The sequence below is a fragment of the Phascolarctos cinereus genome, unplaced genomic scaffold (genome assembly GCF_003287225.1).
Source record: "Phascolarctos cinereus isolate Bilbo 61053 unplaced genomic scaffold, phaCin_HiC Scaffold_9;HRSCAF=440, whole genome shotgun sequence".
NCBI lineage: Eukaryota > Metazoa > Chordata > Mammalia > Diprotodontia > Phascolarctidae > Phascolarctos > Phascolarctos cinereus.
The window spans coordinates 109,163,977-109,177,948 of NW_027556402.1; the positions used below are offsets into that span (position 1 = coordinate 109,163,977).

Genomic DNA, 13,972 nt, shown 5'->3' on the forward strand with positions numbered 1-13,972 from the left:
ACTATAATAATATTTATGTTATATTAAATAGATAATTCAATCAATAATTATTAAATTCATAAATATTAATCTACAAAATTGTGATTCTTAGCCTCCTCAGTCCCATTTTCCACCACTCTGCTACTGTTGAAGCAAACAGACACCACACGGGAATTTGTAGTTGGCCTATTTTGTGCATCATCATGGCTCAAAAGCTTCCATCTACTGGTGGTCAATCTTTTGATGGCCACCCTCTGCAGTAAACACACAGTATGGCCCTGGGCCCTTTCTAAATTTACAAGAGCCATCCGCCTGCGACATAGCCCTGGAGAACACAGGATTCCCACAACATCCCAGAGAGGCATTGAGGCAGAACTTTTGTGGACACCCAGGAACAAAGGATGATCGAATGCAAATGGCAAACACAAGAAACATTGCCTTACAGAAACAAGATACTAAGGTAAGGTTTGAACTCAGGTCTTCCTGACCCCAAGTCCCTTCTCTCCACTACCCGTCAGCTGGAACAGATTGCCCCATTATCTTTGTGCATTAGATCAGATGCCTTCTTTCCAAACACTGGGCACAGGAAAAAGGAATCACACTTACAACATGCTCACATCCCTTGCTTCGGGACACGATTTATAATGCAGTGGCAGGAAAGGGTGGGCTCCTTTTACACCTGAAGTCAGACAGAGCAGGTAAAGACACTGATGGGTCTTTAAAAGCGAGTTGCCCTTTACAGTGAAAGACTGAAAAGGATTATCTGTCAAGATTCAGTTCCATAAATTATAATTATGGATAATTTATTTGAAAACCACTCTGTTGATATATTTTTTAAATGACTCAGAGACATATGAAATGCCTTGACCTATGATGTAATAGCCTCCAAGGAGAGTAAACCTGCAGTTCTTCTACAGCAATAAAGTTACCATGATCTTCTTAAGGGTAGAGGAAAGTTATCACTTCAGACTTACTGATTAATCAATAGGCATATGCCTATTGATAACGCCAGGTACTGTTGCAATAAGTGTTAGACTCCAATGACTGATCCCAATTAATAATGGCTCCAAGTCATAAGACATGGTTTTCTACCTTTTAAAGACCACCCTGCTCACATCAAGACTGTATTTGTCCTGGAAGACAAATACAGTCTAACTTCGAAATCACTGTAAAACACAGACCTCTGGGAGAAACCCATACAAGGGGGAAAACTGGGTCTGTGGGGATTGGGTACATATGTACAGAGGGAAGAGGATTGTCAGGACCGATGACAACCCAGTAAACAAAACAACGCAGGGCATCTGCAACCCTAAACCCTTGGGGAGAGCTCTGCGGGTACTACAAGGGAATTAAAATGAATCTCGTTAGCTAACATTTGCTTATTATCTAGTGTGTTCAAGAATATAATACAGAACACTTTACTAAGCAATACGGGGGGGGGAGAAAATAATTAGGAAGCATGATTAGCGTAATGCGATGGAAGTCAGAAAGACCTGGCAAGGCTTAAATACTGCTTTCTAGAGGTGTAACCCAGGGGAAACGACAATCTAAGCCTTGTTTTCCACATCCATAAAATAAGAATGATATGGATCATCAAGGAAGTTTTGTAAAAACAAAGGGTGATAAACATGAATTACAAATGATCATTATTAAATGTTAGTGCTTTAAAGGAGAGGAAATCACTTGCCCAAAGTCACATGGTTATCGATGGGCAAAGGTGGGATCAGGGCCCTAAATCCAGAAGTCTTTCTGTTACACTGCACTGTCCCATAATACAATCTGAATAGCCCACTTCATAAGATCATTGCAGAGAGCAGATTTGATCACATATGTTAAGGGGCATATAACCACAGAAACACAGTGGACAAAGGGCCGAGCCAGTAGTCAAAAAGACTCAAGTTCTAACCCAGCCTCAGACACTTACTAGCTGTGACCCTGGCAAGTCACTTAATTTCTCTGTGCCTCATTTTCCTATTCTGTAAAATGGGAATAACAACGCACCTACCCTCTAAGGCTGTTGTGAGGATAAAATGAGATATTTGTAAAGTGCTTTGTGAACCTCAAAGTGCTAGATAAATCCTAGCTGTTGTTATTATTGTTATTATTATTATTATTAAAAAATAAGGGTTTTATATAAATGTTAGCTATTATTATCATTATACCATCAGGATTTAAAAATAAATGTTACGATAAAAAAAATTTGAAGACTGCTTCCAGCTCGGGGCAGCTAGGTGGCACAGTAGATAGAGCACCGGCCCTGAAGTCAGGGAGACATGAGCTTAAATCCAGACTCAGACCAAACACTTGACACTTACTAGCTGTGTGACCCTGGGCAAGTCACTTAACCCCAACTGCCTTAAAAAAAAAAAAAAGATTGCTTTCAGCCCTATGGAAAAAAAATAAATTTCATGAAAACATAGTGGTAATTGGAAAGGTGATTTCTATTCAACATAATAAAGATTGATTGAGCATCTACAATATAGACAGTACAGTGCTAGGTACTTTAAGGAAGAAGAAAGAAGTTAAAGATACTTTCTGAAGAACCTCAAACCGTCTGGTTACAAGAGGCTAAAAATCCTCCTGGAGAGAAGACAAATATGGATGAAAATTCAGAATAGGAAGCAGTCTATGTCTCCTCTGAGAACACCATTTGGGGCAGCTAGGTGGTGCAGGGTATAAAGCACTGGTCCTAGAGTCAGGAGGACCGGAGTTCAAATGTGACTCAGACACTTAATAGCTGTGTGATCCTGGGGCAGGTACTTAACCCAATGCCTCCAGAAAGAGATATAGAAAGAATGAGAATACCAATCACAGGTTCAACTGTAATGACCTGTGACTTACTTATTTTACAGCAATGGAAATACACTCAGAGAGACTGTGATCTGCCCAAGGTCACAAAGAAGAATTTCAAGGAAGGAGAGCTCCCTGTGGAGTGGACTGTTCACTGACAGCTTCATGGAAGATTTGGGACTCGTAACTCATCTTGAAGGATGAGTGAGATTTGTAGAACTGGAAGAAAAGTAGGAGAGCATAGCTGGTAGCTAAAGCAGTATTAGTCAATAAACATTTATTAAGCACCAATTATACGTCAGGTGCTGCACTAAATGCTGGGGACACAAAGAAAGGAAAAAGACAGTCCCTGCCCTCAAGGAGCTTACAATCCAATAGTGCAAAGGTGTGGAAGCAAAAGGGCATGGGGGGTGGGGGGCAGCTATGTGATGCAACAGATAGAGCACCGGCCTTGGAGTCAGGAGGACTCAAGTTCAAATCCAACCTCAGACACTTACTAGCTACCTGTGTGACTCTGGGCAAGTCACTTAACCCCCCACTGCCTCCAAAATTTAAAAAAAGGGCATAAGGAACAAAAGCTGCAGTCTTTTATGTTAAGTGATTACCAAGAAATGGGGCTGGGAGAACAAATAAGATGGTTCCCCATCATGGTGGGCCTTGAATACAAGGCTAAGGGATCTAAGAAAAGTCTCTGAACACAGGAGTGATATTATGAAATACTTTAGAGACAGCCATTGAGTGATGGAACACCAGATGAACTCGAGTGGGGAGAAGCGGGGATGTAAACCAGTTAAAAAGTCCTGAACTGAAGTGGGGGCAGTTGGACTTTAAAGAGCAGTGTAGGAGTAAGAGGTAGTAAGAAAAAAATTGAAGGAATATGGTGGGAGGTATCAAAGTTGGCACCAAAGTTTCAAAGTTGGATGAGTAGGAGAAGGGGGGTGCTTCTGGTATAAACAGGAAAGTCTGGAGAGTTTTTAGGGAGAATGTGAGCTCTGTATAAGACACTGAGCTTGAGGTGACCAGGGGATACCCAAATGGTCATGCAGCCCACTTGTAAGGTCAGGGCTGGAAATATAATCTGGGTGTCAACTGCACAGAACTTACACAGGTGATAGCTGAAACAGTAAGAGAAGAGGAAGTGGTCTGAGGGAGAAACTACTGAAAAGTGTGGGGGCAAAGGGGGAGCAGGAGAACTACTTATAGAATAAGGAAAAGGAACTAACAAAGGAGATTCAAAAGGACTATTTTAGAGGTAGAAGGAAAATCAGCATAGTTTAGTTTCAGGAAGGCCTAAGAAAGAGATTTTAAGGTGGGCTCATGGCCAATGCTACAGAAGGAGGGGGGTGAAAGAATGAGAACTGAGAAACCTCTGTGGGAATTAGTAAGAAAGAGGTCAGGCTGACCTTCAAGGGTGGAGATTTTATAGCTCAGTGAGGATGCATGCCAAATTAGAGGGACTAAAGAAGGAAGTAAGTGTTGAGTAAGAGTAGGCAATAGGTACAGATTGCTTTGAATGTGAAATATATTATGTGGGGCTCTCCAGGGACTCAAGAGGTTGGTAAATGGCAAGAATCAGAGCATCAAGGAATTAAGGGTCCTCAGCAGAGAAATTCTAAGAACCCTGGGAAAATGAATACCCTCAAATTTAGCACAGCGTATGGGTTGTATCTTCCATGTTATGTTAAGGGATTAAATTCAGGCTTTGTTACTGACTCTAAAAGATACTGCAGAGTTTTGTATGGTCACACTAACTAGCTTTTCTCCTTGGAAGTCCTTCTTTACCTCCAAGGAGAAAATAGTAGTAATGTGGGGCAACTGACCACCTCCATGAAAAAGCCATTTGGGTATTTCCTGAAAAGGACAAAAAGGCATGATCTTATGTAGGAATGTTTATATGAAGGGATTTCAGAAATGTTAGGGACAAAGGAAATACTTGAGAAGGGGGTGGGAGGATGGGGAGCAGGTCCAGGCATTACAAAATGGGGAAACATTTCTAAATGCTCCAGGGTTGTTATAGCACTGTAAAAGACCACATGACTAACCAGAGGAGAAAGGCATCTAACTAGCTATGTTCCTTGAGGATGCTGCTTCAAGATAGCAATTATCTAGAAGAAAGCAATCATCTCAAATCATTCTGGAGAATATGTATCTTCAAGTGGAAAGACCCCTCCAAGAGCCAAGATAACCTAACGTCTCAACATGCTCAGTTCAGTCATTTTTCAGTCTGGTCCAGCTCTTTGTGACCCCATTTTGAGTTTTCTTGGCAAACATACTGCCATTTCCTTTTCCAGTTCATTTTACAGATGAGGAAACTGAGGCAAACAGGGTAAAGTGACTTGCCCAGGGTCACACAGCTAGTAAGTGTCTGAGGTCAGATTTGAACTCAAAAATATATGTCTCCTGACTCCAGGCCCGGCATTCTATCCTCTGTGCCACCTAGCTGCCCTAGATTCCAACATATCTATACCTAATTTTTCAGAACCCAAAGAAATAGTACACACACACACGTGAGAGACTCAGATGAATTATGTTCAAAGCACAAAAAGCAATCAAATTGTCATAGTGGGAGACTGTCCAAAGCACACATGAAATCTCTCCTGTCTGATTCAGTTCCATCTACCTTTCCCTCCCTTTCACCCCTCCCAACTCCTTCTGGCCTCTCAAGGTTGCAGAGTTTTCCATGACGTTTTAAGATGTGAGTGAAGAGGAAGCCAGGGAATTCACTTAAAGTTTGATTTATGACCAAAAAATATCGAGCTTTCTCTGTTTCAGGCATGAACATTTTTTGAACTGAGCTCTAGTGATATTATAGTTGTTGTCACTTTCTGTTGAAAATCCCGCAGAATAAAGATCACTAACAATAGTGTTCTCCACTGATCAACAGCAGGGGAAGAAAAGAAGAAAAAAAAAAAAAACCAACCACCTAGCAATATTGGCTTCACACCCAAACCCAAATTGGGCTAAATTCTACCCCAGGATGAAAATGCTTGTACCCAACTCCCTTTTAAATAGGTACAACTACACTTAGTTTTTAGTGTAAGAGCATAGTAATAATAATAATAATAGTTATCATTTATATAGTGTTTTCAGACTTAAAAAGGGCTTGGCATATAGTATCTCATTTGATCCTCACAAAATCCCTATGAATTAGAGACTATTATTATTCCCATTTTATAGATGAGGAAACTGAGGCTGAGAGAGAGATTGAAGTGACTTTCCCAGGACCATATAGCTATTCAGTGCCTGAGGAAGATGGATTCTGAATGCAGACTGAAGCATATTACATTTTCTCTATCTTTTTTTTTTTTGCTGCTTTTCTTTTCACAACATGACTAATGTGGCAATGTTTTGCATGACTTCATATGTGAGGAGAGAGGGAAAGAGGGAGGGAGAAGGAGAAAGAAGAGGAGGAGAAGGAGAAGAAGGAAGAGGAGGAGGAGGAGAGAGAGAGGCACTGAAAATTTCATTAAAAAATTTTTTTTCAAAGTGTCTGAGATAAGATTCAAACTCAAGTCTTCCTGATTTCAAATAAAATGTGTTATCCACTATACCACCTAACTGCCTAACTCTATAACTAACTGACAATGTCTGTGAAAGATTAAAAAAAAAGAACAGTAATAAAGTTTTAAATGAATAGTGTGCAATTCACATATGTAGCATTTATATGATTTTTAAATAATTTATATTCATATGTATATGTAATTTATATTTATATAAATCATATACACTTAGGTTATGACGCTCCACGTGTATAATGCACATGAATGCACATAACAAGAGTAGGGGAAACATGATGAAGACACTTGGGGTCCCACTGATACACAGGCAATATGGAGAGAATGCAAAGAAGGCCCCTAGCACATCGGGTAGAAGAACCCTGGGGAGCACAAGGAGAAGAGTCTCATAGGATGTGAAGGCACAGATCGATGGCTATGTGCACCACTGAAGAGAAAACATACCATGGTGAGATTCTGGATCCACAGGAGAATTCAAGAGGCAACAGGACCTCATGGAAAGGATATGGAATAGGGCGTCAGTTCATATACTGACTCTGCCAATTCCTACCCATATGTCCTCGAATGAAGGACAAAATTTCTCAGTGCCTTCATTCCCTTATCAGGAAAGTAAAGAGGTTGGTTAGATGACCTTTCAAATCCCTTTCAGCTCTCAATCTAGAAACAATCTTGAGTAAAAATTATCAAGATGGTTTAATTATATACTTTACATCCAAATTAATCTTAGAGTTATCTAATTTTTTAATCTCTTTTAATCTAATCTTTAATCTTCAATTATAACTAAGTTGAATTTATACCAGCAATGAAGGTTTGGTTTAATATTAGGAAAATTATAAACATAACTGGCCACATTAATAATAAAACAACAAAATCATGAGATTATATCAAGAGATAGAGAAAAAGATGTGACAAGATCCACACTGACTCCTGTTAAATTTTTCAGGTCAATAAATACAAGTTTCCTGAAGGGTTAAAATTGTTTCTTGTTCTGTCTCTGTTTGGCCAGCACTTGAGAGTGAGGGAGTGAAGGGGAGGGGGGGGAGAAAAAGAGAGAGAGAGAGAGAGAGAGAGAGAGAGAGAGAGAGAGAGAGAGAGAGAGAGAGAGAGAGAAAGCATAAATGTATATGTGTATATATATATATATATACACACACACACACACACACACACACACACACACACACACACACACACACATTTATTTATTTATTTATTGCTGTTCTTCAGTCCTTTCAGTTACATCTGATTCTTTGTGACCCCATTTGGGGTTTTATTGGCAAAGATACTGCTATGGTTTGGCATTTACTTTCTCCAGCTTATTTTATAGACCAGGAAACTGAGGCAAACAGGGTGAAGTGACTTGCCCAGGGTCACACAGCTAGAAAATGTCCGAGGCTGGATTTGAACTCAAGTCTTCTTGACTCCAGGCCTGGCACTCTATCCACTGCACCACCTAGATGCACCATATACATATATAAATGTCTATAAATATGGGGGGTGTATTTCAGTTCCAAATATATGTATATTTGGAGCTGAAAGCAAAAAATAAAAATGAAATAGTATTTTAAAAGTATCTGAAGATTCAAACATGTTATCTACTATATATTACCCATTATCCATATAAATAACATATATTTGTAGATAAATGCTATATAAATGTTATTTAGATAAACAAATTTATATATCACTTATCTATCAATATATGTACACATATATATGCATATGTGTACATGCGTGTGTGTGTGTGTGTGTGTGTGTGTGTAAAAATAAGTTGCTGGTGTTCAGTCTTTTTCAGTCGTGTCCCCATAACCCCAGTTGGAGTTTTCTGGGCAAAGACACTAGAGTTATCATTTCCTTCTCCAGGTCATTTTACAGATGAGGAAACTGAGCCAAACAGGGTTAAATGACTTGCCCAGGGTCACACAGCCAGTAGGGGATGCCAGATTTGAACTCAGGAAGGGGAATCTTCCTGACTCCAGATCCAGCACTCGATCCACTTCACCACCTAGAGGGAGATATTGGAGTAACATCTAGACCCATGATTTCACTGGTTTAGGGAACACCTGCTATGGAAATTTCTGCCAATGTAGTTTACAACTCATCTGAAATTTATATTCCTAGAAAGGCATCTGGGGCGCTAAAAAGTTAAGTGACTTGCCATTTACCACACAGCTCGTCTGCTTCTGGAGCAGGCCACAAATGCAGATTTTCCTGACTTGAAGGTCAACCTTCTATCCACTACACCACACTGCCTGTCACAGGAGTCTTGCAAATAGTACACATTTAATGAATCAATAACAACAACAATAATAATATCTAACTAATAAGCCCTTTATAATTATTATCTCATTAGATCCATACAACAACCCTAGGAAGTAGGTGCATTATTTTTCCCATTTTACAGATGAGGAAACTGAGATAGACAGAGATTAAGTGATTGCCCAGGGTTACATGAGATTCCTGAACAGAGGCGTGATCCTGGAAGAGCATGTGGAAGATGGATTAGATGTGGGGAGATTCACAGCAGGAAGATCAATTAGGGAGGATACTACAGTAGTCTCAATGAGAGGTGACTACAGTATGACCAGTGTGCTGAGGGAAGAGAGAAGAGGGCAGATGGGATGTATGGATGTAGATTCAAAAAGACTTGGCAACCAACCGCTTTTGGTAGGAAATGAGGCTGAATGAAGAGCTTTATATGACTTAGAGGTAATGAATTTTAGTAACCAGAATGTTGGCAGTATCTGATAAAAATAGGGAAGTTTGAACCCAAAAAAAAGGTAGCTTTAGAGGGGAGAACAATGAATTCCATTTTGGACAAATTAAGTCTGAGATGCCAATGGGAATTCTACTTCCAAACAGGCCAGCAGGTAGTTGGGTAATGACAGGGCTGAAGATCTCACTCAGGAGAGACACTATGGCGGGACAGAAACGTCTTGGAACCATCAGCATATTGTCGATCACTGAACCTTGAGGTTCAATTAAGATAAAATCCTGGAAAGTACGTAGAGAAAGAAGATAAGAGGGGCCAGGCCAGAACCTTGAGGAACACTCATTCCAAGAAACAGAGAAGGCAGAGCAAAGAGAGAGGAGAGCGAAGAGAGTTCAATCTCAGAAAAACAGAGAAGAAATGGTATACGGCAGGAGAAGATGGGCAACAGTAACTAATGCTGTAGAGATGTCCAGAAGTATGAAGATTGAGCAAAAGCCATCAGAAGGAAGAGACTGCTAGCTTTGGAGGGAGGGGGCAATTTCAACTGAGGAATGAGGTCAGAATCCAGACTGCAGGAGGAGAGGAAGCAGAGAGAACACGTGTAGCCACTGTGAAAGGGAAGAGAGATAGAGAATGCTATCTGGAGAGGAAGACAGGGTCATCGGAAGTATTTTTTTAGGATGGGGAAGCCTGTTTGTAAACCTGTTTGTAAGCAGAAGGGAAAAACGGGGTATGAGATGTGGCACAGGGGAGAATAGGGACTTGACAGGGGTATGGGCTCTCTTTTCTCAGTAAAGTATATGGTGAGGCCCTAGAAGGCAGTAAGAGAGAAAAGAAAAGGGAATTTTTATAAAACGAGGAAAAAACAAAAGGCTTAAAAATATCTGTTGTGGGGAATGTGACAAAGAGTAAAAGAACTGACTTGCCAAAGGATGAGCCAGTTGAGAGTAGATAACCTAAATAAACCTCAGTTGATCCGGCTGTAGGACTTCTACAACACTGTTCAGCCACATATAAGTAGGAGGTGGAAGGCAGGAGTTATACAAGTGTGGGGTTTGGTGAGGCAAGACCAAATTACTGGACAGGAAGGCAGAACACTCAAGATTAGAGAACAGTAAAAAGCCAAGGAGGGAGAAGGAAAGATAGCAAAGTTAGAGCTGGAAAGATGGTCTGGAAAGACACTGAGAGGCGGGGGGGAATGGAATACTGCTAAGAATCAAGGATAGTGGGGCAATACAGAAAAGTGAGGCAGGAGGAAAGATGGATGATGGGAGGCTATGACCGGATAAAATCTGGAATCTGATCACAAGAGGACCACATTTGCAGGTGATGGCAAGATCAAAGGTTTATGTAGATTTCGTAAAAATGTGCTGCATCAATTGACGCCTCATGGTCTTTGGGAACGTTCTTAAATTCCACCCCTCCTACTGTTAACTAGAAGGTAAGAGTGTGTGATTGCAGAATGGGTAGATGAATCCACCAAATAAATTTTCACCAGCTTCTCACATACTTAATCCATGCTATAATGATTATATGTGAATGTAGCAAGCATCTGAGGAAAAAAAGTCGAGTTTGAGAAGCATTTAAGATACATTTTCATTTTCCATAGCTAAGGTGAGACTAATTCCAACAGGCCAGGGAAAACCCTATGAGGCCTTTAGTGTTGACCTTCCAAGGTCCCCTCTGGTCTCCTAGGAGCTGTTTAAAAAAAGAAAAAAAAAAAGGATTCTTGTCTCCTAGGTCAGAGACCACAAGGCAAATATAGCTCCTCTAAGTGATCAGACATCCCCCCCAGTATACCCATCACTTAACTAAGCTCATCTGTATGTCTGGCCTAAAAAGTGAGCCAAGCCACAGAAAATTAGATCAGACATTTCAACAGCCAATTCTCAATTATCTGGTACAACAAGAGATTAAATGGGGGAGAAGCCAGCAATCATTAAAAATACCAATAATGAAAAGCACATGTTATTAACATTTTTTTGTATCATGAAGCACTTTGGCAGTCTTGGTGACATCTAAAGACCCCTTCTAAGAATATCCTTTTAAATAATTAAAGAAACGATGCATTTCAGTTGGAGGTTAGTGAAAAATGAAGATTTTTTTTCCCCCGTATCCAAACTCATGGATCCCCTGAACTTTATCCACAGGAGTTGATGGCCCTCAGGTACAAACCCTCTCTAAGATGCGTGTCTTCGCATCAGCTCAGTCACAAACATGCATCCTTCTTTCACAATTAGTTCGTACGTCTAATGAGAGAACGTCTCAAGCAGACTCGGACAAAAATCTTCCTCTTATGACCTGAACCTCCCATGCACACTCTAACCTCTTACAGACTTGGATCCTTTTCGGGAAAACCATCCAAGAAAACCCTTTTTTTATTTCTCTCCTTTGTTGGGGAGCACACCTGGTACCAAGCAAAGTTAAAAACAAACCTAATGAAGTCATCTTCTGTCTGACAACCCCCAAAGGGGGTTTGTAAATGACATTTTTCAATTAACAAGCATTTATTTTCTTTCCCATCCACTGAAAGAAAAAGAAAGAAAAAGACAAAACCCTTGTAACAAACAGGCATCGCCGTGCAAAAAAATTCCTATATTGATGATATCCAAAAATGTGTCTCACATGGCATGTTGGGTCCATTACGTTGGGTCCTTTGTCACGCAGTTGGTAGCATTTTTCTAGATCCTCTAGAATCATGGTTGATCATCTCACTGATCAGAGTTCTTAAGTCTTTTGAAACTATGCATTTTTAAAATGTTGGCATCATATTATAAACTGTTCTCCGGGATATACTCACTTCACTCTGCTCCAATTCATACAAGTCTTCCCAAGTTTATCGGGAACTGCCCCCTTTATCATTTCTTACAGCACAACCATACTGCAATGCACTCATATATCATAACTTGGTTGGCCATTCCCCAACTCACAGGCATCCCTTCAGTTTTCATCTCTTTGTTGCCCCCAAAAGAACTTTAATAAATATGTTTGGGCATATAGAACTTTTTCTTCATTCTTTGACCCCATTTAAAGAACAAATTTTGACTTGGTTTTCCTTCCTTCCTTAATTTTCATATTTTCAAATGGAGAAATGATTACTTACTGGTTAGATGCCCAGTCTACCAATTCTCCTCCATCTGTAAGGAGGTGGTTTTTTTCCGGTCCAGGGGAACTACTCAAAATGGCAGGTGTAGGAGAGTGTGAAGACAGTGAGTCCAGGCTCCCTGTTGGGGTGTCCTCTTTGGGAGGGCTAGGATTGTCAGCTAGAAAGAAATAAAAGAAAGAAGAGGATTTAAAGAAATGCTGTTTAAAAAAAAAGGCACACCACTAACAATCAGACAGAATTACTTGATTAGTCAATCAAACTTCATCTTAAAATTACATTTATAATTCACGCTGTGACTATTTGGGTCTCCTGTCTTAAATGGTGGTGGTGGTTGTTTTTGAAACCAAAGACTCTTAAAATAAAACCATCTGCAATGTGCAAAGGAAGAAGTATTCTCTCATAAGATAAAACACTAATCAAAATCCGATCAGATGAAAATGTGTGGTCTTTACAGTGGCCACAATGATGCCCCAATCCATAAGAAGGCAACAGCTATAAGCCAATGAAAACCTCATGGGCAGCAGAGGACAGAGAAGCATTCCTGTGGCCGGACCTTCATTTCCTTGTTATTTGATAGCTGTCCAAGCTACTCCCAGATCAGACATTTGTACACAATCACATTAAGAAACTGTAAGGCCCCTCAAGTTCACAGTATTCATCTTAGATCCTCACTCCATCTCTCAATCATTAAAAGTTCCAAAATACAGATAAATCTCTTATTTCCCCTGTGAACACTAAGGAAGGATGTTACAAAAGTCTAGGCTACTACAATGACTAGGAAGGAAAGCTAAGCCCAAACTGAAAAATATTTTCAAGACGCACAGGCTCAAAGAGGATCATTTGATAAAAATATTTATGATTATTTATATACATTGTGGGCTTGAGAGAACTCAAAGGATGAAAAGCAAATCAATCAGTTGTTTTCCCTACTATATTTTTATGTGCCCTCTAAATAAATGAAAATGCCTTTATTTTTTAATTTTTTTTAAAATTTATTCTGATTTATCTACAATCACTTCCATAAGCTTTTGAGTTTTCAATTTTTCTCTCCCTCCCTCCCCAAGACGGCATGCAATCTGATATAGGCTCTACATACACATTCCTACTAAATATATTTTCACATTAGTCATGTTGTAAGGAAGAATTAGAACCAACAGAAGGAACCACAAGAAAGAGGAAACAAAAGAAAAAAATAGCAAATAGTATGCTTCGATCTGCATTCCAACTCCATAGTTCTTTCTCTGGATGTAGAGAGCACTTTCCATCATGAGACTTTTGGAGATGTCTTAGATCTTTGCATTGCTGAGAAGGGCTAAGTCTATCAAATGAAAACGCATTTATTGAGCACTTACTATGTGCCAAGCACAGTGATAAGAATGAGGTATATAGCTTACTCGACACTTCGAAGACAGCTACTGCTCTCAAGGAGCGAGTGGGAAAGATAATCCATTAGCCTGTGAGCTCCTCAAGGGCTGAGTTTTGCCTTTCCTTGTATCTTCAGTGCTTAACACATTGCCTGGCACACAGCAGGCGCTTAATCAATGTTTACTGACCGACTGATGACACATGTGGAAGAGGTCAGTTGCAGGGCAGACAGAAAGGCCTGGAAGTCCTAAAAGGCAGCTATAGGGACAATAGCAAGGCCCAGGAGTCTTTAGAATCCTCCTGGAAAACCATGAAGAAGTAGGAATGGGCCTAACAGTCATGGTAGAAAACAGTTTCTGGGGTCCTTCTGGCAGGAGCGATAAGGAGGAGGATATTGAGAGTCAGTGTTCTGCTAAGACGGGGAAAGGGAACTCAGACAGGAAATTCGGGGATTGATTCCAAGGCAGAACAGACTCACACTACTCTGAACCCTGATCCAAATCC

The 13,972-nt window shown here is 40.1% G+C and overlaps 1 protein-coding gene across 2 annotated transcripts in view; it reads right to left on the reverse strand.

The window, feature by feature from the left end:
* The window catches only part of ARHGAP10 (Rho GTPase activating protein 10), a 374,232-nt gene that overhangs the window by 31,657 nt on the left and 328,603 nt on the right, over positions 1-13,972 (reverse strand). For both annotated transcript variants that reach the window (XM_020994057.2, XM_078148947.1), the window contains exon 20: positions 12,101-12,260. In XM_020994057.2, the coding sequence (XP_020849716.1) occupies positions 12,101-12,260 (160 nt within the window). The remainder of the gene's footprint in view (positions 1-12,100; positions 12,261-13,972) is intronic.